General features: G+C 41.3%; 1 protein-coding gene across 3 annotated transcripts in view; it reads right to left on the bottom strand.

Moving 5' to 3' along the window:
* PAK2 (p21 (RAC1) activated kinase 2) overlaps positions 1-24,534 on the bottom strand; it is a 43,437-nt gene that overhangs the window by 4,394 nt on the left and 14,509 nt on the right. For all 3 annotated transcript variants that reach the window (XM_020786366.3, XM_020786367.3, XM_072995872.2), the window contains exons 2-14: positions 23,140-23,350; positions 19,193-19,293; positions 17,360-17,510; positions 16,604-16,635; positions 15,356-15,457; positions 12,381-12,510; positions 11,462-11,525; positions 10,656-10,704; positions 7,833-7,945; positions 7,296-7,413; positions 5,903-6,002; positions 3,195-3,391; positions 2,084-2,221 (exon numbers count right to left, since the gene is read on the bottom strand). In XM_020786366.3, coding sequence (XP_020642025.1) covers positions 2,084-2,221; positions 3,195-3,391; positions 5,903-6,002; positions 7,296-7,413; positions 7,833-7,945; positions 10,656-10,704; positions 11,462-11,525; positions 12,381-12,510; positions 15,356-15,457; positions 16,604-16,635; positions 17,360-17,510; positions 19,193-19,293; positions 23,140-23,326 — 1,482 coding nt within the window. In that variant the 5' untranslated portion in view covers positions 23,327-23,350. The remainder of the gene's footprint in view (positions 1-2,083; positions 2,222-3,194; positions 3,392-5,902; positions 6,003-7,295; positions 7,414-7,832; positions 7,946-10,655; positions 10,705-11,461; positions 11,526-12,380; positions 12,511-15,355; positions 15,458-16,603; positions 16,636-17,359; positions 17,511-19,192; positions 19,294-23,139; positions 23,351-24,534) is intronic.

Genomic DNA, 24,534 nt, shown 5'->3' with positions numbered 1-24,534 from the left:
CTCTAAGACAGCAGCAGAGTTTATTCAATTGTAAGGCAAAACTTAGAATTATACACTACAGTTTCCTTCAGTTTGACTGCAACTAGAACTAGAACTCCGGGAGGCAGTGGAAGATAGGAAGGTCTGGTGTGCTCTGGTCCGTACGGTCACAAGGGGTTGAACATGACTTAACGACTAAACAACAAGAACTAGAAACTGTGATTTGAAGAGGGTTTCTAATTCTAGCTAGCAGAAATTACAGTCTGCCCCATTCAATGCAACAGGCAGTTACAGTTTAACCCCCTTTCTGTAGACTTTCAACACCCCGCTAACAGAGGCAATGATTTATATCTTATGAATAGAGATAGGGATGAATCGCCAAAATGAGGCTTTGTCTTGATTCATAGATCATCAATCTTCTGTTCCAGAAGGCTTTTAATTGAAATAGTATCAACGGTGGGCCCTGATGGCAATTTTTAGAGTATATATTTTAATTGTATTTGAATTGTTTTTTATCTTTTTATTGTATTTTAATTGTTGTAAGCTGCCCAGAGACCTTTGGGTAGAGTGGGCAGCATATAAGTTAAATAAAGAAATAAAATAATAAATAAATCTTGATGAACCACGAACCACCCACCCACCCCCCGTGGCCCAACAAACCATGAATCAATTCATCAATTCAACGGGTCTTTTTTGTTTTTTAGCCAGCCTGTGGGCCTGTTTAAGAAAATTTCCTTCCAACTGCTACTTCAGTAGCTTTGGTCAGGCTTTCCCCATCTTTCTATGCCTAGGTGGGCATAGAAACACAATGGAAGTCTGACCCAAGGGATTCCCCCCACCTCTGTTTTTGCAGAGACACTGGGGGGAATCGCTTGGTTCAGGCTTCCTCTGTCTATGCCCCTATGGCATAGACCGTGGAAGCCTGATCAAAGTGATCTACCCACCCCACTGTCTTTGCAAGGATAGGGGGAGGGGAAATCTTTTGGTTCAGGTTTCCTGTTTCTATGCCCCCACAGCAGGCACAGAAAGACAGCAGAAGTCTGACCAAAGTGATCCCCCTGATATTTGCAAAAACAACAGGGAGTTGGGGGTGGGTGGGATTTCTTTGGTCAGGCTTCCCGTCTATGCCACAGGGGCATAGAAAGACATGGGAAGCCTGAGTGAAGTGATCCCCCACGTCTTTGTAAATGGGGCAGTGGGATTCCCTTCAGGCAGGCTTTAGCCAGCAACCCAAAGAGAAAACCCCTCTCTGCCTATCCCCTTGGGAAGAGAATGACCAAAGTTGTAAGGCACTCTGGCTACCCCTGCTGGATCTTGCCCCTGAAGCACAGTGGGATCAGCAACAGATAAAGCAAATTGGGTGAAGGAGTGAGAGCAGGAGACAAAAGGAATTTCAGTATACCAGCTTGCTACACAGCTTGGTGCAGTCTAGGTTTCCTTCCTGCTCCTGGAAAGGGCATATAAGAGAGTATGGAGATGACCAGGGAAACTAAATTAGTTTCCTCAACAATTCAAGAAGAAGACAAAAGGAAATGCCCTGGTCAAATTACCTGTACAGTGGTGCCTTGCTTACCGACGTTAATCCGTGCAGTAAAAAACATTGCTAAGCGATTTCATCGCTAAATGGATTCAAAAAGCCCATAGAAACGCATTAAAACGCCATTAATGCGTTCCTATGGGCTTCAAAACTAACCTTAAGCGAAAATCCTCCATGGGGCGGCCATTTTCGGTGCCTTTAAAGCGAGGCAACACAGCGGGCGGCCATTTTGAAACCGCCGGTCAGCTGGCCAAAAATGGGGGCTTTGCGATGATCGCTTCCCCACAATCATCGCAAAGCGAATTTTCCCCATAGGGACCATCACTAAGCGATCGCTTTTGCGATCGCTTAAACCCCATCGCTAAGCGATTTCGTCACTCAACGGAGCGATCGCTAAGCGAGGCACCACTGTACTGGGAATTTCTCTACCAAACATTTCCCCATCTGTAAAGATATCGCGTTACTTTTATTCTATCCCACACTCTTCAGAATTCGCCAATTATATCAGTCTTCTATATGTACACAGGCTTTCAAGAAATGTTATTTGAAAGATTTCAGTCCCTTTACCTGTAACAGTTCTTTGGCTGATCCTCTCTTCTCTACATCCATTTCCAAACAACTATTCAAAAAGTCACGGAATATTGGGGAGAGTTTTTCTGGGTTCTGCAGTTCTGGGGTGCCATTTGTTGCTATCAAATATAATGCCTATAAGAAGAAAGTGAAACAAAACATTTCGGTTACAAAAACTTAAAAAGTTGCTTTCATTCTATTATATGTGTACTGGAGTACAAATCACACAAATTGAAAGAATGTGATGCATTATTCTGAAATGGTAGTTTTCTGCAATGTTCCTGGCAATCTTAGATTCCTTAGAAGTTTATTAGGCTCCATCCGAAGAAGCAAGTTGTATCTTAAGCAGCATCAGAAGCTGGGCTGAAAAGCTCAAAACACTTTAGCTTGTATGGATCTTAATTCATACTGTTTTATTGAATTAAGGCCTAAAGTTATACCTTTTACGACTGCTCGTTTAAAACTACTGATTTAAAATATCAGTTCCATTTTAAACTGAAGTTCAACACATTTAGCAAGATGGAATGTAGAACAACTACAATGGAATACGGAAAAGCTTATCTGAACTATGATTTTACTACTGGATAACTCAGATACCCAAGAGCCAACTAGCACAATCTTTCACGAGCTATAAAATCACCTGAAGCAAGTAAAAAAAAATCCATAACCTAATTTCAATGGCCCCTACAAGCTTCCAGGCAAGAGCAATCTGCCCGTACTCTGGCAGCCCACTGGAGTAGGAGAGCGGGAGGAAGAGGAAGATGGTGTGAGCGTTCCTCACTTTGATGCCATTTGATGCTGGCAAACAGCCTGGAGAGAAAACTCTCCACCACTGTTCTACAACTCTGAGATTTAAAAATGTAACCTGTTACACCTAAAGCAGAAAACTCCATGCTGGTCCCTCTCTCACCTGAATGCTAATGCTCCATTCCACTGGCATTAGATACTAAACAGAAACCAAACTAGAAGCATCATACGCTTCACTACTAATGCCTGTTTTCGCATGCAAATGTTTCCACTTGCAAAAGATCACACAACCTTTTCTCTTTGACCTGCCATTATTAATGCACACCTAGGCAAACTGTTCTTGAAATCAACAATACTTTACCCTCAAAGGATTTTCGTTAAGATACGGAGGCTCGCCCTCAACCATTTCAATGGCCATAATACCCAGGGACCAGATATCCACTTTAGGACCATAGGCCTTTCGCGTGACCACTTCAGGAGCCATCCAGTAAGGTGTCCCAACCATAGTACTACGTTTGCTTTGCTCTGGAGTAATCTGAGCACAGAATCCAAAATCAGCTGCAAGGAAGACAAGAAAAAACACCAATTTAAATTCATTAATCAGACACTTATTACCTGAGGTATCCTAAAATGTGTATTACTCAATTTATACTTTCAGAAAAAATTGCAAAAATTGTAATCCTCCTACTATACTCTCTCAATATATCAGAAGACTCCATGAACAATTTATGTCACTGATGTAAGAGATGTGAATAGTGAGGAATTGTTAAGGCAGAGATCCCTGAAAGTTCCAGGATCCTTTAAGCCCAGGCTACAGATGGTTGGGTAGCACAGTGAACTAGAGCAGTGGTATTTAACCTTTTTGAAAGAAACGCCCCCTTGAGCCATTGAGGAAGTTATCACCGCCCCCCTCCCTGCGGTGATGATATCTTATTTATTTATTTATTTATTTATTTATTTATTTATTTATTTATTTATTTATTTATTTATTTATTTATTTATTTATGACACTTAAATCCAATGACCCCTGAAAACAAAATTCAATTCTAAGAAAATGAAATGCCCCAAAAATATTTAATGATTTAGTTGCAAGCAAATTTTAAGACACAAAAAGAAATATAAAAAGGGCATAAAAACAAACCACAATGCAGGAACTAAAAATTACAAGACGAAAACTCTGAAACTAAATTAAGATTGGAGGAAAATATATATTCATGCACACTGTAAAAAGGCTGCAGCCATCTTAACAGGTTTGGCTTGCTCCAGGGCCCCCCTACCGCCCCCTTCTGCTCCAGCACCCCCACACCGCCCCTTTTAATTCTATCGCCCCCCTGAAAAATGAAATCGCCCCCTGGGGGGCATTATCGCCCACGTTAAGAACCACTGAACTAGAGTACCCAGGTCAGGAATCTGACTCCCCACTGTGCTTTCAGATTAAGATGTACAGCAGAATGCTGAGATGATACAACTGACAGCAGCATTTCAGATTACATGTCAAATCACATTTTAATGCTCCCTATATTAAAACAATTGAAGAGTCGCCATAATAAGCAAACAACTAGGATAAAACCTCTCTCATTGCTCTGGTAGTTTTGTATGCATGTGACTTTTTTTACAAGTAGAAGCACACTACTGGAGTTGATTCCCATGAAGCATAAATGCTGCAGTCATTTCTACCATCTTATTGTCACAGATGTATACCAACTACAGACTCAAGCAACGGACTGAGATGTTTCACTTTTATAAATTCCCATATAAGAAATGTCCCTGCAACTTAAAAAGAAGCAGCAGATAACAAATTTTAGCCAAGTTTATTTTCTATGTATCAGTTGTATAATTGAAGTCTATCTTTCACATGTGGGTGCATTCACCTGGAGTAGAAATAGTACAGACTAATATAGCCTCTCAGAAATTTATTCTACTATGTATATATAAACCAAAGAGACCCTGTTTCTGCCACGTGTCAGTGAAGGAATTTGGAACTCTATGACTTAATGCACCATATTCCTAGCAAACAGGGAGAAACATTGGACATATGAAAAAAAAGTCCTGTAGTACTCAAAAGCTTAGTCAGTTTTGATATTTTAGTTGTCTAATACAGATAACAACCATCCCTTGTTTTAGATTTTTTTTCCTTCTCCTTTATGAAAAATGTTACCACTCATTTTTGTAGAACACCCTCTATGTTTTAATTCCTAAGCTAAGATTTTATTCATTCATTCATTCATTCCACTTTTACACTGCCCAATTAGTGTGTGGCACTACTATTGACAAAATTTGAATTATTTACTGCTGGTTGTATGTATCAATATTTTACGATAAGAACACTTCTATTTCTTCAATAATCCATGGTTTGCAGTGGAAAAATTAAAACTACCGTGCAAATTACTGAACACAGAAGTTATTCACTTTTTGTACTTACTTGCTTCCTTCTTTCAATTATCCAAATATTATGTCCTAATTTCTGTATGGAACCCAATGTTAATACAGGATGGGGCTTGAGGTGATACAGGTGGTCAAGAAAACTCTACTAAGGATACTGGTCAACCAATTCCCAAAAACTGTCAGATTGAGACTGCCACCTGCTGGCTTAAGAATAAGAACACACATGCAATAGGAAAACAAAGCAAATTATGATTTGCTTTGTATTTATCAATGGAATGGATATAGCTTGCTTTGTTTAAAAGCCAACAAACTACTTGTAGATATATCATTTATATTGGAATCTAAGCATTTATGTAGTATTCTGATACAGTCTTCCCATCGCTCAGCTACATGCTCCAACTTTAGTGAGCATGAGCTACTAAAAGCTTTATATCCAGAGCAGCTATTTGCTAAATGGGCAACATAAAAAAAACAGGTGGGAGGAGACACAATCTTTGACCAGCCATGGCACCTTTTGGGATCAATCATCTTTAGGCCAAGTCTTTTGTGGAGGGAGGGTGCACTGGCGGCCTTCATGAGATACATGTTGCCTAGAGACCTTTGATTTCTAGCCATTTTAGAAAAAAGATCATCTAGCTATGTAGTTGTATATATCAATGCACACATTAGTTGTCATGCACTTACTCAGCTTAACTGATCCATCCATTCCCAAGAGGACATTGTCACTTTTAATATCCCTGTGAATCACTTGGTTGGCATGTAGGAATTCCAGTGCCTGTAAACACTATATGGAAGTAATGGAAATGATGGTGTGAAAACACATGTAAAATTCACATTACCGAAAGACAATTATTAACCCCCAAATGGTGATTTAATAATACCAAAAAGAAAAGCAAAAATAATCGTAAGGCACCAAATACAGTGGTGCCCCGCATAGCGAGGTTAATCCGTTCTGGATTAACCTTCGCTATGGGGAAACATCCCTATACGGAACGGAAAAGCCCATTAGAACAAAGTTTAATGCATTCCAAATGGGCACAAAACTCACCGTTCTGCGATGTTTCCCCCATCCGGCTGCCATTTTCGCGCCCTCGGTAAGCGGGGGCAGGGCGCAAAAACGCTGCACGCGGCCATTTTGGGCGTCTGGTGGCCATTTTGGAACCACCGAACAGCTGACTGAAAAAATCGCTAAGCGAAAATCGGTAAGCGAAACGCTTACCGATCGTCGCTAAGCAATTTTCGCCCATTGGAACCGTCGGTATGCCTTCGAATTAGCGATTAAAAAAACGGATCGCTATGCAAATTCGTCGTTCTACGGTGCGCTCGTTAAGCGAGGTACCACTGTAAAACAATTAGGAAAGCTTTATTTAAAAATCAGAATTCTTAACACTTCCCTAAAAGCTTTATTTGTTCTTGATACGTGCCATCAAGTCACCTCCAAATTATGAAAACTCTAAAGATGTTCTTTCCTCAACGGCCCTTTTAACAGAGGCATTTGTGACTTTGTTCAGCTGTGAGGGGCTGAACAAAGCTTCGACACAGTCTCTTGTAGACATCCAAGATCCAAGCATTGGCATCAGCTCAATTTGATCCTCACTAGATGTTCTAGCCCAGTGTTCCCCAACCTTTTCCGGTCTGTGGACCGGCTGGGGAAGACAGGGCACCCCCTGCGCTCACGCACATGCACGAACAAGCATGCACGCTCTCTGGCACGGGCGGGCGGGTGCCCACACGAGTGTAGTGCCGCCATTTGTGCATGTGCACAGGCATGCGCAGACACACACAAGTGTGTGCCTCCATTTGCGCACATGCACAGCTGCTCGTGCGCATACACAAACAGTGGTGCACGCTCATGCGGGCCCGCACCCGCCTATGTGCATGCGCAAATGGCACGGCACTCGTGCGGGCAAGCCAGAGCATGCACACAGGTGCAAACAGGTGGCACAGGGGTGAGTGCGCATGGGGGGCAAGGGGAGGTCTCTCTCTTATAAACCCAAATTATAAATCTCCAATGACAGAGTCAACGCCTCTATCACTGAAATGCAATTCATCCTTCCTCTAATCTTCCCATACTCACTTCTCTGCAGACAGCAGCAATCTGTGCCTCATCCATACAAGTCTCTGTAACAACATCTGTGAGCGACCCACCAGCCAGATACTCCATTACAACAAAGAGCTCATCTCCAACTAGATAACTAAAATAGAAAAACACACAGCAAAACTTCAGTACACTTAAACAGTAGTTTGAAAGCTAGAATTTACATTTAAGTATGTGCTATTCCAAAAAGCATGCTACGACTCGAACAGGAAAACTGATGTGTGCGTGTTGTCAGCAACAGCAATCTGGTACTGGTTACCTTGTTTCCAAAGTACAAAGTACAGGTCTGGAAATTCTGCAAGTGTATTAATGACTTAAAAGAAATATGTCACCTCACTTAAGTTCCTAAAACAGATAACACTGAATAGCATCACAGCTTCAAAATATTCTTATGTAATGGAAGAACAGAAAGAATTATTTGCAGAAGGATTTACGCTTCATTGTTGAGTAAGGTTTGGACCCTTGGACTCCCATGTCCAAATTTTTCTCTCATTACTAAACCATAGGCTTAGTTACCTGTCCAGAAAGTTGACTATGTTTGGGTTCTTCAATTCTTTCATTACCAGTATTTCATTGATAATTAACTCTTTCTTGGGTTGTTTCTGAAGATTTATCTGTTTAATAGCAACCTGAAAGGGTAAAAAAAATCTATTCACCAACTGTAAAACTGCTGCAACACTAACTTTTACCAAGATCCCTATCAAAAGGCAGACAGCCATTCTTGCATTTCTTTAGCTGATGTAACAACCATTTAGTTGAAGATACCGTATTTTTCGCTCCATAAGATGCACCTCTCCATAAGACGCACCAAATTTTTAGGAGAAGAAAACAGGAAAAAATAATATGTTTTCTTCTCCTAAATGGAGAGGTCCATCTTATGGAACACACCCTAGGACCCTTTGGAGGCTCACCCAGCCCCCCCCCCCCGTGGGCCAGAGGGGTCGGAATTGCCACTTTCAGGGACTCTTCTGAAGCTTCCCAAGCCTCAAAAGAGTCCCAGAAGGTGGCGATTTCGCCCCCTCTGGCCCCACGGGGGGCAGGGTGAGCCTCCAAAGGGTCCTAGGGTGTGTTCCAGGACCCCTTTGGAGGATCACCCTGCCCTCCCCGGGGGCCAGAGGGGGCGAAATCGCCACCTTCTGGGACTCTTTTGAGGCTTCGGAAGCTTCAGAAGAGTCCCTGAAGGTGGCGATTTCGCCCCCGGGGGGGCAGAGTGAGCCTCCAAAGGGTCCTCAAACACACACTAGAACCCTTTGGAGGCTCACCCTGCCCCCCACAGGACCAGTGGGGGCAAAATTGCCAGCTTCCAGGATCCTTTTGAGGCTTCCCAAGCCTCAAAACGGTATTGGAAGCTGGCGATTTCGCCCTGCTGGCCCCATAGGGGGTGGGGGGAGCCTCCCAAGGGTCCTGGAAGGCAGACACGGACCCTTGGGAGGCTCCCCCCTGAGGGGCCAGTGGTGGCAAAATCACATGCTTCGCTCCATAAGACGCACAGACTTTCCCACCCACTTTTTGGGGTGGAAAAAGCGCATCTTATAGAGCAAAAAATACAGTAGTTCAATTGATCCACATAACTGGCACCATCTTCTAGGAACATTAATGAAGCAGCAACAAAAATATTAATTGAAAGAAAAAGAAACATATTAGTGATAGCAACTGCCAGTACTCCAAAATATATGAATGTTATTTCCTTTATAGGTTAAGCAGTGCCATTCCTAGCATCATACTGTTTTCAATTACATGGTGTCCTTACCTGCCTACTTTTTTTACACATGTGAAGTGATATCTTTAAGATATTCTCTCATTGCATTGACCCCTCACTGTTTTTTATTTCTTGAAGTTATTTTATTTCATTTTAAACACATTTTACTTGCCCCTTTCTATGCTGTTTTCTTAGAAACATTGTTCTGCAATTTTGTTTTGTCTATCTGAGTAGGCTTATTTTGAAGAATTTCTGTTTGACCTCTTTCCTACTAAAACAGATTCCTAGATTGACATACACTCCCTTTAAGCCTAGAATCCTCCTTTCCCTCACTATCATAGCTGTAGGACACTTATTACTTATTGCTGGCCCTCTGAATATTGCTGATCCTCTGAATCCCGTATTGTCGATATTTATTTATTTATTTATTTATTTATTTATTTATACCCCGCCTATCTGGTCCACTTGACCACTCTAGGCAGCTTCCAGTATCCAATATCACTTTTCCCTTAGTGCTTCTCATCTCCAGCCACATTGCTCTGTCTTGTATGTAATCTCTGGTGACCTTTTTGAAGCACTGCCTGTTTTTGGAAGCAAGCAAATTAGGTGTGGGCTGGATATAACAACTCTCAGGTGGAGACACTTGGTTACAGAATCATACTCAAAGCGTGAATATCAAGGGCTCCTCCTCAAACTGGGAGGAAATAACAAGTGGGATATTACAAGGCTCTGTCCTGGGCCTGGTGCTCTTCAACATTTTTATTAATGAGAAAGATGAGGGGGTGCAGAGAATGCTTATCAGATTTGCAAATGACACAAAATTGGGTGGAATAGTTAATACCCTAGAAGATCAAAGCAAAATTCAAAAAGATCTTGATAGATTCAATAACTGAGCTGAAAAGAACAGAATGAAACTGAACGGGTATCCTGTGAGCGCAGGTCAGATCCAAGCCGCGGGGGGAGGGTGGGGGATCCGGATGCCCGGATCCGACCTGCAGCGGCAACTCCCAGCCATGGCCGATCTCCCCCCCCCCCACCATCGGGCGCAGCGGGAGAAGCCGCCCGGTGGGGGGGGGGGAGATCGGATCGGCTTCTGCCTTTCTTTGGAGCAGCCCGGCTGCTCCCAAAGGGCTGCCCCGACTGTGCTTGCAGCCGTGGAGGAGGTGCCCGGTGGAAGAGAAAGGCCAGATCGGCTCCTGCCTTCTCCTCCACCGGGCACCTCCTCCGCTGCTGCAAGCACAGTCAGGGCAGCCCTTTGGGAGCAGCCAGGTGGTGGGGGAGAAGGCAGGAGCCGATCCCATCTCTCCCCCCCCCCCCAAGCTTCTCCCAAAGCACTGCGTCCGATGGTGGGGGAGAAAACCGGATAATCCGTTCCTATTAGAACTGATTATCGGGTTTTCAATGCATCTCTATGGGAAAACGCGTTTCATTTAGCGATGTTCTCCCATAGCGATGTTTTTTTTTGAACCAATTAACCTCGCTATGCGAGGCACCACTGTACTTCTGCTGACAATTATGAGGAATTTGCTACTTGTAAATGGGTATGAGTTTTGCAGGTTTGAAGAAAGAAAACCCTAACACATTCAATTTTGCAGCTCTGTAATGAAAATGCAAAGGATCAAAAAACATACTGTTCTTACCTCCTGTCCTGTTGCCACATCTATGGCGATGAAAACTGTACCTGATGCTCTGTGAAAGGAAAATATATAATTAAATGAATATTTCCAATACTGAACATACAGCTGCATGAACAAAAACAGCTGCATTATCTTTCCAGGATAGTTTTACTGTACTTCAATTTTCTCTAGGAAATTAATTATACATTAAAATTGGATCAAAGTCTATATAAAACAACACAGGAAAAGTTAAATCTGTCCCTTTTAAACAGATTTTTAGAAACACCTCAGTATAGAACACTAAGGTTAGCTAGTTTGGAATAAATCCACCTAAAAGTAGTGGGAAAGAGTCTTTAGAATTCTTGCTCATAATATTCCAGCTCATTCAAAACAGCAAATAATTTTTTAAAAAGTATAAATGTTACAAGTTTTCTCCTTCTGTTGAAGATTTGCATATGGTGTCTGTTGCTTTTTACTCTATTGCTAGTATTTTTTTGTTTCATAAGCAGCAAACAAATGCCAAACAGGAGGGGAAAATACACTATCTTAAGAAACACATTACATAATCAGTAAGAAGGGAATGGTACATCACTTCTGAGTATTTGCTACATTGAAACCCCCAGTGTAGTAGACTGAGTGGTGGACTAGGACTCTGAAGATTAGAGTTCAAATCCCAACTTGGCCACAGAAACTCACTAGGAAGGTGGAACTGGTAAAATCACTCCTTAAATATTTCACTTACCTTGACAGCCTTATTAGGGTCATTTTAAGTCAATTCTGACTTGGTGGCAAATAACTAACAAATATAGAAAATATTTATAAACACTCACCCCTGCCCTATCTTTTCGTATCGGGTATATTTTTTCTTGGGATCTCCAATACTCACAATAGTTCCTAAAAGAGGCATACACAATATTATAAAATAACTGATATGCACTACTGTATTCCTCTGAAAATAAATATATACACCTTTTAAACAATATAATTTTTTTTAAAAGACTTAGGTCACTAATTTTTCCTCTCTTCATTTCAGAGGAATAGGCAACATCTACCAATGCCTCCTTCTATAATGCATCATATCCCAAGCCACTCCCATGAGACCCTCAGTTTTCAACAGCACATATTTTGTAGGGTACAGGGAGAAGGAAGAAAACCTCTTTTGCAAATGCAAACACTGTTATATTTGAAGAAAAAAAGTCAAAATCCAAGTCATCATATTTTCTTCAACCCCAAGATACTGATTTAACCCTTTGCAAAGAATTTCTATTTACAAACTACTCATGATATATGTTACCTTTGTTATGATTTATAGATGTAATCATTAGAGCATCAAAAGTCTGCTTTGCTTCCATTACGGCTGGCCATTTGGCTATTATGTTTTGGAATACCTTTATACTTTATAACTATTTAGTATAAGTGGGAAGATCGGTAACTGGGCTATTCAAAACAGCTCATTAAAACATTTGCTTCCTGTGAACAACAGTGCACAAACAATGTGAACTCTGAATTTGCTCCTCAGAAAGGTTTTTGCTTCAGCATTTCTCCAGTACTTACAAAATAAATACCTGTATTTATTTTATACCCAAAATACAAGATGTGTCCACAGTTCTTATGACAAACTATGCCATAAAAATTAATCAAATCATATAATAGAAAGGGACAATTGTTAATACATCAGTCACCACACATGACTTTAGGCTAATTACATAAGCTTTCTGAGTAACCATTTAATTTAAAATTCCAACTCACGTAGCCTTTCCATGATCTCTTCATCTGACATCTTAGCTTTCTTTTTCTGTTTATCACCTGATTTAGCAGCACTATCCCCCAAGTCACCAGATGGTGCTGAGATAGGATCCATTACTGACCGTGTATAAATCTGCAAGAAAACAAGGTGTCTGTTGTAATATCATGGTGTGTGTATAACTGATATCTTTCCAGGTTTCAATTGCCACAAGTGTTTAATATCTCTAGTAGGGATTTATAGTTATCCTTCTAGGCAGTATGGCTCCATAATTACTAAATTCTATCAACTGATACAGAAATTTGATGTGGCTTGCAGATGTTAAGAGTTCAGTTTTACAAACTTGTCTTCCTTATTTTTCTCCATTAATGTGTATTGTCATACAAATCCTTGATACATTTGAGACTCCAGATTTGAATGACAGCTTCACAGAAATGTGGTACAGAACAGCTTCCTTATGCCAGTTTATGATGTTCAGCATTACAACCTTGTATATGCTAAATCCAATATTAATCTTAACTAAAGTAGACCACTGAATTTCATAAGACCTACAGTTGTGTTCAAAATTATTCAACCCCCAATGCTGTAAAGGGGTTTAGGGACTATAGTGTACATTTGGAATTGTATTCAGAATGAAATCCTACAAGGACATTTTAAAGAACCAAATGCAACTAAAATAACATCAATTGTTTATGTAATACAGTAGTAAATGTTTCTTTTGTGGTTTCTTCATTGCCACAATTATTCAACCCCTTAAAGACTACCACTCTGAAGAAGAGAGGTTCATTCAGGTGTTTTCGATCAGGTATTGAAAACACCTGTGGATGTCACCGAGCACCAATCAAGCATAATAAGCACCAATTAGGCAGCTTTAAAATGACTGTGATACTCAGCTCCTTCTAGACATTTACTGGTGTGGTTACAAACATGGTGAAGTCAAGAGAATGGTCCAGGAAGACAAGAGAAGAGGTGATTTGTCTTCACAGGAAGGGCAATGGCTATAAGAAGATTGCAAAGAAGTTAAACATACCAAGAGACCCCATAGGAAGCATCATTCACAAATTCAAGGCAAAGGGCACTGTTGAAATGCTACCTGGTCGTGGAAGAAAGAAGATGCTGACTTCGACTGCTGTGCGCTACCTAAAGCGTAGAGTGGTGAAAAGTCCCCGTGTGACTGCTGAGGAACTGAAAAAAGATTTGTCAGATGTGGGTATAGAAGTTTCAGACAATAAGGCACACACTGCGTAATGAAGGTCTCCATGTCAGAACCCCCAGGCGCACCCCCTTGCTGTCTCCCAAGAATAAGAAGAGTCGACTGCAGTATGCCAAAAGTCATGTGGGCAAACCACAAAAGTTGTGGGATAGTGTTCTGTGGACTGATGAAACAAAATTAGAACTGTTTGGGCCCATGGATCAACGCTATGTTTGGAGGAGGAAGAACAAGGCATATGACGAAAAGAGCACCTTGCCTACTGTGAAGCATGGCGGAGGGTCAATAATGCTTTGGGGCTGTTTTGCTTCTGCAGGTACAGGGAAGCTTCAGCGTGTACAAGGTACCATGAATTCTCTTCAGTACCAGGAGATATTGGATGAAAATGTGATGCAGTCCGTCACACACCTGAGGCTTGGGAGACGTTGGACCTTTCAACAGGACAATGATCCCAAGCATACCTCCAAGTCCACTAGAGCAGAGGTTCTTAACCTTTGTTACTCGGATGCTTTTGAACTGCAACTCCCAGAAACCCCAGCCAGCACAGTTGGTGGTGAAGGCTTCTGGGAGTTGCAGTCCAAAACTCCTGAGTAACCCAAGGTTAAGAACCAGTGCACTAGAGCATGGTTGCAGAGGAAAGGCTGGAACATTTTGGAGTGGCCATCGCAGTCACCAGACTTAAATCCGATTGAGAACCTCTGGTGGGACTTAAAGAAAGCAGTTGCAGTGCGCAAGCCTAAGAATTTGACTGAACTGGAGGCTTTTGCCCATGAAGAATGGGCGAAGATACTCGTAGATCACTGCAAGACACTTGTGTCAAGCTATGTTTCACGTTTAAAAGCTGTTATAACTGTAAAAGGATGTTGTACTAAGTACTAAGATTGAATGTCACTTGGGGGTTGAATAAAAACTAATAATGATGTGAGCACAGAAAAGACATTTGTGGTTATTTCATTATAAACTTAAGGTTATATTTCTCTGACCTACAAGTGCCTCTTTCATGTAAATGTAAGCAAGATGACTGAATGATCAAAATCAATGTCAAAATGGCCAAAACATTCAATTTCAGTGGGGGCTGAATAATTTTGAACACAACTGTATGAGTAACATCTAACTTATGACTCATAGATTTTAGTGGTTCTACTGGACTAATCTTGTATTTAGCTGATAGTTTCATCATAATTCAACCATTACATCTAAACACAAAAGTATGAATTCAAGCCTCGTTTTTCTCTTACTGGCCAAATACTTGTAAAGAATCAAAATCAGTCAAGTCTCTAATAGTAAACTCAGGTACTGAATCCTGACAAAAATGAAGCTAAAGCAGGACATTAGGAAACAAGCAAACAAAACAGTAAAATTTGTAAAAATTTAAATTTTTACCTTAAGGAGATAAAAACAAAAACTTAATCCTCAACGTAGCCCAATGAGAACTGAATGTACTTATTCACCAATAAATACTATTAGTTGCAGAAGAGAAACAGAAAATGTTCATAAGCTTAAGGGATGTTGTGCTGTTTTTTAAAAAAACAGGTCCCACTGTTACAACAAGCATATCAGAATTATTTCCCTGCTATAGATTAAGACTGAAGCTGAAAGCTAGGGATTTGCCTAAATCATAAAGTGAGTCAGACTAAGGTGAGATTGGAACTACAAACTTCCATTTTATGTTTTTAACCAATTTATACAAATTCTACAATTCATAGAAAGCTACATTACAAACAAGAAGAGTAAAAGAACAACTATGCAGTGAAAAAAAAAAGCCCTCACTGATTTTGTATGATCTGGTCGTGGGGCAACAACAGGAGGAGCCACATCATCATCATCTTCCTCTTCAGCTGTTGCAGAAGGTTCTGTGACTTTTGCATTGGGCTATTTTTTAAAGAAAATAATAGAATAACTGAGCTATAAAATAGGAAAGCTACATTATAAGAACATTAATAGTAGACTACAAAATATTATATTCCAGTCACTGTCATTAACGCCAACTCTAATGGGAAAGGTAAGAAAGACATTCTTGTGAGTGAATTTATTGATCCTTATTTTTGATGTAACAGCAACCTCTTACTAATTATATAAGTAATGACATATTTTTAGACTAGAATACAGATATCAATGTCTTGAATATAAAAACATTAATAACTATTACAGTTAATCTTCAATGATTAAAAGCTAAGTCAAAGAGTCAGGAGGCAGATAAAACATAATGTTGTGTCCCATCAAGTTGGAACTAACTTATAGCAACCCTAACAGGGCTTTCAAGGTAAGTGAGGTATTTAAGGAATAGTTCTACTACCAAGACCACCCTGAACTTCCATGGCCGAGTGGAGAATTGAACCCAATTCCCAAACTCTGTCTACTACACTACACTGAGTACACAACAAAGCTTTATTCATCCAACAACTATTACTGAATGTAAGCGATTCTGATGTGGTTACACCCAACTGAGGTAGTCCAACTGGGGGTCACCCAACTGAGGCAGAATTATTAACATATACAAATAAAAAAATACCAAGTTTCCATAAATTTGTCTTGTTCTATTACTTTTCTTACTCTCATTTTACATGTTAAGTGTAATGCAGCAAACTGGATTTATCTAAGTATTCCATGACAATACATCCAGACTCTTGCACTTTTTGGAAATCTCCATTCTAGCTACTCCTAGTATTATAGTCAAGTCTTTATGCAATAGGGAACTATTTCAATGAGCAAAAATTGAAAGAAGGGCTTCTATTGTCTGGCTAGTTATACATTAAAGATTGTGACACAATTCTCCAGAACTGTACAATAAGGGTACATTCCAACCAAGGGTTGGGGAGGCATACTGACCATAGCTAGGTTTGAGGGGAAGTGAACTATCAAGTTTGGATAATTTGACAGGAATTATGTTATGATGAACTGAACTCCCCCCCCATTTTTTAAAATTAATATGATTCACTGATGAGACATCTCGAATAAAGAAACACAATAAAGCATTCTGAACACATGCAAAGAATATAATATGCTAAACAAGCTTACTGCTGGTGCTCCTGAAGGGAATCCATCCTTTTCTAAAAGAGAACAGTTTGAAAATTATTCAATGTAATTGCACACCCCAACAAGATTTAAGTATGATTATTAACAGAGGAATAATAATGCAAATGAAAGGTACTGTAAATCACACCCTTGTTCTTAAGAGAACAACCTCAACTGAAATGTGAACCAAAAATCCTATCCTTCTCTGAGATTTTCATTACAATGCACTCACTTAAAAAATCCTCTTTACTAAACAAGTATGGAGAAATACAATATAATTATTTACTATTTAAATGTACTTAAGAGACTTTTCTTTTTCCATACAAAACCAGATATAATAAACACTTGTAACTGTTCCAGGTTCTTCATGATTTAATGACAGCCTAACATTCTGAAAGCAAAATTTTCCAAACATGTTCCCAAAACATTTTCCAACACACCTTCTCCCCAAAAAATTATTAAGAAGTAAATGTCGTCTTTAAAATCAGAAGCAGATCACTCTCTAATATACTTTTTGACAGACTGCCTCCAAATGGCTAATATAATCCTTACTATGGATGTGTGTTAAATTCAATCCTCCGTTTGCCACTCAGCAAGATCAATTTTAGTTGTGTCAACTGAAAGTTGCTCCCACATAACTTCATTCACTGGTCCACTATCCTGAATAACTTCATTACATATTACTGCTCTCATTTATGGTTCCATCAAGAACACTCTGAAATTCACCATAAATTTGCCCAAAATACTCTGAAGTCACACCTGTAGCAGAGAAGCTCAAATATTTCTGTCTTGCTGTATCTTTAGAATCATAAAACTTCAAAACATCTAGCACAGCCTGGGGGTTCTTCTTCTGTTCTAGCTTGGTGATATTTGAGGTTTGTAACAGCCGAGCCCACTGCTCAGGCATTCCCTAAAAACAGAAGACAAGATTAATCTATTTTACATCTAAAGTATAAAATATATAATTAAATGGCCTCAGAAATCTACCAACATTCTCTCGTTCTTGTAGGTAAGTCAGCATGCAAGTCAGCATAAGCCCAGGTTCAAAAAAATGCCCAGTCCATCAATATGTTGAGAAATAAGTATTGTCTGTGTCATTGTGAACAGGTGTGCAGGGGCATTCAACGGGGGTCTCCCTCCATGTCCCACTGCCCCTTTAAGGGTCTCTGCCAAAGCTCAAAGCGGACAAATGCTGGATCCTTTCCTCTGGGCAATACCTATGATTAAATGATCTAATGGAACCAGGAGGCTGGAGAGACCTGGAAGGGCAAGAAGAGAAGTAGGAAAAAGGCAACCAATGAAAGTTCCTGCCCAGCAGTGAATGTAAGGAAGCTGGAGGAAGAGCCTGGAACAATTGGTGGGAAAGAGGAGAAGGAGAGAGATTCAGATGAACGACCTGATGTCTCTGAGTGGGGAGGAGATGAGCATATGCTGGTTTTGCAGCTTCAAAACAACCTTCCTCTAGCCAATTATATTCTGGACTTTCTGAAATAACTCAGTCTGGAAGAATTCAGACTTTGGCTCAAAAAGCGAAAATTAAGCTCTGAGATGCCCAGCAAGCACCGAATCAGGGACAGGTTGATCCCAAACCAAATGTTGCAGTTTGTGCTGGGAAAGACAGTCCAATGGTTGTTCCAATCAGCACAAGACAATAGAGAAGGAAGGCTGAAAGTTTACAAGCTGTGACAGTGTTAGACATTGGACTATAGCTTATTCCTTACTGATGCATTCACGTGGAGAACATATTGCTGGAGAAGTACAGTACTGTAAATGTTGTTGTTTTGTCATTAAGTTGTGTCCGACTCTTCGTGACCCCATGGACCAGAGCACGCCAGGCCTGGTCTTCCACTGCCTCCCGTAAATAGTTCACAATAAATTATTCTCATTCTTCAGACACTGATTCTGAGTTTTCTCTTAAGTGATGGATGACAAAGAGGTGTTGTTCATAATCCTGATCCCTTTAGAGGAAGCATACCTCTTCATAGTCACTTGTCAGCAACACTCAACCAAATTTTGCTGTACAGTGATTGCATCTGCATGGAATAGCATTCCAGATAAGCCTTGCTTACCATTAATAAATTGCCTATTAGTATACTAAGATTATTTGCTTCTACTTTATTCTTCTCACTCGTCTGTGCACAAAAACAAAGAATTATTGGTTTAATATGCTGCTCAAACTGACATTCTTGGTTTGTGGCTCCCAAGCAAGTCAGGATTTTTAAACCAAATATAACAAGTCTGGGCCCTCATTTCAAATAACAAACTATCTTTGAGGTATTTAACTGCTCAAGCTAGTGGGACAAGCAAAAATGAATGGACTTCAGTTAGCAGCAAGCACCTTTTTCAAATTAAGCCAGGATTTCCTATATTCTGTATGAAGATGAAAAATGTCATAAAGTGATTTCAGTTTTCTACAGTTGTCTTGTAGAGATAACAGCAGAAGTTTTGTTAAGGAGATAATTTAGTGCTGAAATACACAAAAGCCTCCAAAGAGGATATATAACAAGAAAGATAAGAAGGGCCTGAAAACATTTTCTTCGTATCAACAATAAACCAAAATACTGTGAACAGAGTCAAGCCTGTTATACTTACAGTGAATTCCCCAGTAACAGCATCAAAACCAACATGAATGGTATGTTCAAAGTCTGATGGTGGAGAGATTTCAGGTCTTTCTTTTTCCTTTTTCCGACTTCCTAGAGGAACAAAAAAAACAGCTCATGGAAATATTCAAAGAATCCCCATTTCAAAAATATATCAAGTTACTTTGCAACATTTAAAAAGAAATATCCTTTGTACAGAATTGTTGAGTTTACTAATGTCCCATAGATCCTATAAATATGACGTCTTGAATTTAGCTTCATCTACCTTCTGTAAGAAGCTAAAATATTTTGGCACCTGTCCAAGTGAGGAAATAAAACTCAAAATAAAATCCATCTTGCATTCAATAAGGAGATACACAAATTATAAATTTCTACTGAACTTACTACAAATCTAATTCAAGTTCATGAAGATTGACTTCCATAGCTCTAATACTTTATTTCATGTAAAGGACTGTAATTCAATGCAGGTGCACTCTGAATAGCATGCAAAAGGTCTCAGATTCAATCCCTCATATCTGAGCTTACAAGGATCATATTGCAGGTAATGGGAAAGACCTCTGCCTGACAACCAGAGAGCCTCAGACTGTGAGAATAAATAGTACTGCGCCAGATTGCCTACTCTGTATAACGTGCCCTGTCAGAGCAGCTTTTTAATACGAAGCAGTTATATATGTGTAGGGTAAATAGCAGAATCAGTGACAGATTTTACTTTCTTGGGCTCCATGGTCACTGCAGATGGTAACAGCAGCCACAAAATTAAAAAATGCCTGCTTCTTGGGAGGAAAGAATGACAAACCTAGACAGCATCTTAAAAAGCAGAGACATCACCTTGCCAACAAAAGTCCACATAGTTAAAGCTATGGTTTTTCCAGTAGCGATGTATGGAAGTGAGAGCTGGACCATAAAGAAGGCTGACTGCCGAAGAATTGATGCTTTTGAATTGTAGTGCTGGAGGAGACTCTTGAGAGTCCCTGGACTGCAAAGAAAACAAACCTATCCATTTTGAAGGAAATCAACCCTGAGTGCTCACTGGAAGGACAGATCCTGAAGGTGAGGATTCAATACTTTGGCCATCTCATGAGAAGAGAAGACTCCTTGGAAAAGACCCTGATGTTGGGAAAGTGTGAAGGCAAGAGGAGAGAGGAGAAGGGGATGACAGAGGACAAGATGGTTGGACAGTGTCATCGAAGCTACCGACATGAATCTGACACAACTCTAGGAGGCAGTGGAAGACAGGAGGGCCTGATGTGCTCTGGTCCATGGGGTCACGAAGAGTCGGACACAACTTAACAACTAAACAACAACAAATAGCGGACTGTACTGAGCCGTCTCACCTGCCTCTATTGTGCCTGAATTACAAACTGGAAGGTGATAATCTGAATCTAGCCTGTACATGTTAGTCCACAGAAGTACAGTGTTACGGAAGCAAACACAATTGCAGCCTATATTTTCTTTCTCAAACCTAACCTAACAATCACTAACCTAACACTAGCTTAAAGGCTATAATGTAGCATATAAAGGAGTTCAAAATGTAAACATTTCCACTTTTTTCCTGGTCCTCCAAAATGTTCAACTATTTCTGTCAAACCCCACTGTAAATCCATATCATTCAATTTTCAAAACGTAAGAGTACCACAAATACATAAACTTACCAACACAGGTATGCTCATTTTAATCAAAAGTATGCTTATCAAAATTATAAAACTTATATAGCTGCAACAGAATTACTACTGCTGCTGCTGTGTCCACTTTATTCACTTAGCCAAATGATTCTGTCATTTCACTAGAGAGAAAAGAATACAAAATAGCATTCACCAATAAAAGGATATAGCACAGCTGTTACTACAGTGGTGCACCGCATGACAACGATAATTCGTTCCCCTGAAATCGCTGTACAGTAAAATCGTCGTCATGCGAAAACAGTTTCCCCATTGGAATGCATTGAAAACTGGTTAATATTTTCCAATGGGGAAAATACCTCATCGTCCAGCCATTTTGCGAGCGCCGATCAGCTGTTTTTAACTGCTGTGTTCCGAAGCATGGGTCCGGAAAACAGCGGGAAGCCATTTTGTGAAGCTGACGATCAGCTGTAAAGATCGTCGCCATGTGAATAAACGGTCCGCGAAGCATGGACCAAATAGTCGTGAAGCAGAATTCTCCCATTGAAATGCCTGTTTTGCGAATCGCTATAGCGATCGCAAAAAGTCATCGTCCTGTAGTTTCGTCATTTAGCGAGGTCGTCGTCCTGCGGGGCACCACTGTATTTCTCTTAGACCCTACACTATGACAGAGGTACAGAAATAAAAAGCAGTCAGTCTACAGAGACTGGGGTCTGTTCACTCTATCTGGCTTTAGTCTGGAAGGCAGGAAAGAACATCTACCCTAGTGCTGCAGTCAAACTTTTTATATTAATGGTAGCTCCCACATTTGCTACAGATTAGAGAAGGAAATGCAGAGGATGATATACCATAGCAGCTCCCTCCCTATAATCTGGGTTAAGGGAGAAAAGAGTATTAAGGGAGGGCTCAGGTTGGAATAGGAGGAAGAAAATAACTTCCCACAGTCAGTATGCTTACAAGGCTGACGCTGTATAAGAAGCTGGAGTGTCCTCTCCAGAGCACGAAGCCTGGATAAAATAATATGGAGGATAGGCTGTTACCCAAGCAGCAAATCCCCCCTCTGCAAGTTGCTGAAATAGTCCAATGGAAAGGAAAGAGCCAATACAACTGGTTCCAGCGACATGGCAGGAGTTGCCAGAACGACACCAACTGCCTCCGGGAGTCCAGCTCCGGATTTTGCCTTGAGGTTAACTCCTGAAGTCTTTTCCATCAGTCAATATAGCCACAAGGCAGTAGAGGTTTGAGATCGGAGTTTTCCTTCTCCTAGATGGGCTGCCTTCCAAGGCTGACAAGCCAGAGTAATCTATTTTAAAGCCTTCCCCAATTCAAGTTAAAGTCTAGTCACTGTATCTCCATATATTTTTACTTCATTCCTCAGAATTCACAAGGTGTTCCCCCAACCAGAATGCTGGAAACTAGTCATATACAAATACCCCCTCACAGGTGGAGATAATGAGGGTCTGGCCCCCTAGAGCCGGACTCTCCACTCGCCCTGCTGCTGCTGCAGGCTCTGCACTCCCTTCCTATTGCTCCGGAGTTCATGGTCGGCTAGCCACTCCTGGCAGGAGGCAGGACAATGAGCCTCCCTTCAGGTCTAAGAGTGGCTTGCAGATCAGGGGCTCCGGAATAATTAGAAGGGAGTGCGGAGCCTGCAGCAGCAGCAGCAGAAGGGTGAGTGGACAGTCCAGCCGTTATCTCCATCTATGTGGGGGTATTCATATTCATATACGAATACCCCCATCTCTACTGGAAACTGCTAAAGAAAAAAAATCAAAATCCTCACAGCTGACACAGGTAGAGAATGAAGAATCACTCACAGCCATCCTGAGTAAGTGAAGGAGAAGGAAATGGGTAGGAGTGGTGAAGCTCCACATAAGCCACAAAGGATTAGGAGACGGGTCATTTTTGGAAGTATATCCTGTCAGAGACCAATGGGCAGAGACTACCAGTCCACGGAAGCCTTTCAACTCCTACAGAGTTTAATCACTCCCACCCATTTCCTCTGTCTTCTTCACAGGAACAAAATAACTGATGGAGCCTTCATATTCCACCAGTACATAACTGAAGACACCTGCAATTACCTTAATTTTTGGCTAAAGCCCCCAGAAACCTGACTGAAACAATTCCTGGTCAACTCTGGGGGATGAAGTCCAAAAACTGCAAAAGTCTCATGCCTACTAAGCTCTATTATAAACAAGCATAAATGAGGAAAAAATACTGAAATATGCATTTGTTTTACAGCTCATACATTTGCCTTTCGCAAGCAAGCACACAGTACAATGAAATTCCAAAAAGAAGCATATGCACAGCAAGATCTTACCTTTTTCGGTGCCAGAAAAAATAGAGATGATTTTGTTCCTAGGCTTTTTCTCTTCTGGCACAGAAGGTAAAGGTTTCAAGCTATGATTAGCAGATAATGGATCTTTGCCACCTGAACTGAAGATGGTACTGCTCATCCGAACTGGTGGAGCTGGTGGCTTATCTTCAAGTTCCCCGTTGTCCGACATGATACTTAATGGCTAGACAATGCACTGAAAGTGAACAGCAAAACACTTTTGAAACCAGAGATACAAAGGCAAAACAAAGCACACTGCAAAGTGTTTATTTTTTATTAACATTCATTAACATTTCCTATGAGGGAAGAGATTTTGCGGTATTATTTTCATTCATTTATTTATTTATTTTATTTATATCCCACCTATCTAATCAATTAAGATTACTCTAGGCGGCTAACAACAATAAAACAACAACAATATAGTTAAAACAATTTTACAAAGGAAAAGTTGCAGCAAGATGGGACAGAACTAGGGAGTGGAAGGAAAGGGGGATCAGGAACTGACAAAGGGGAAGCTCTATTATATGGTCTTGCACCCTCTCAATGACCCTCTTGATCCATGTGATATAGAATATGGGCACCAATATGTGGTAATATACAGTGGTGCCTCGTATAACGAGTGCCCCGTTTAACGACAAATCTGCATACCGATGCGGATTTTGCGATCGGAAAAGCGATCGCATAGCGATGTTGCCTATGGGGAAAAATCGCTTTGCGATGTTTTCCCCATAGGCACCATTTTCCCCCAGCTGAGCGGCGGGAGCCTCCCAAGGAGCACTCCCGCAGCTCAGCTGGGGGGAAATGCCTGCGGTGGCCTCGGAAGGACCCTTCTGAAGGGTCCTTCAGAGGCCACCGCCGGGATTCCCCTTCCCCGCGGTCGGCTTCCCCGGCCATGGTCGGACTGTCAGGAGTCCGACCATGCCTGGGGTAGTCGGCTGCGGGTGGGATCCAAGCCGCGGGGAGGGGGTGGAAGGCTCTTCAGCAACTGCCGAGGCTCGGATCCAAGCCTCGGCGGCTGCCGAAGAGCCCATCCATGCCTCCGATCCTCTCCCCACAGCTTGGATCCCAGCCGCGGAGAGGGGGTGGAAGGCATGGCCGGGCTCTTCAGCAACTGCCGAGGCTTGGATCCAAGCCTCGGCGGCTGCCGAAGAGCCCATCCATGCCTCCAATCCTCTCCCCACAGCTTGGATCCAAGCCGCGGGGAGGGGGTGGAAGGCATGGCCGGGCTCTTCAGCAACTGCCGAGGCTTGGATCCAAGCCTCGGCGGCTGCCGAAGAACCCATCCATGCCTCCGATCCTCTCCCCACAGCTTGGATCCCAGCCATGGGGGGAGGGTCGGAAGCATAGCCGGACTTCAGCCGGCTAAGAGGCCAGCGATCG

The sequence above is a fragment of the Pogona vitticeps genome, chromosome 3 (genome assembly GCF_051106095.1).
Source record: "Pogona vitticeps strain Pit_001003342236 chromosome 3, PviZW2.1, whole genome shotgun sequence".
Classification (NCBI taxonomy): Eukaryota; Metazoa; Chordata; class Lepidosauria; order Squamata; family Agamidae; genus Pogona; species Pogona vitticeps.
Note: the sequence above shows the minus strand (reverse complement) of the source record. Positions and strands in the feature narration are given on the sequence as shown.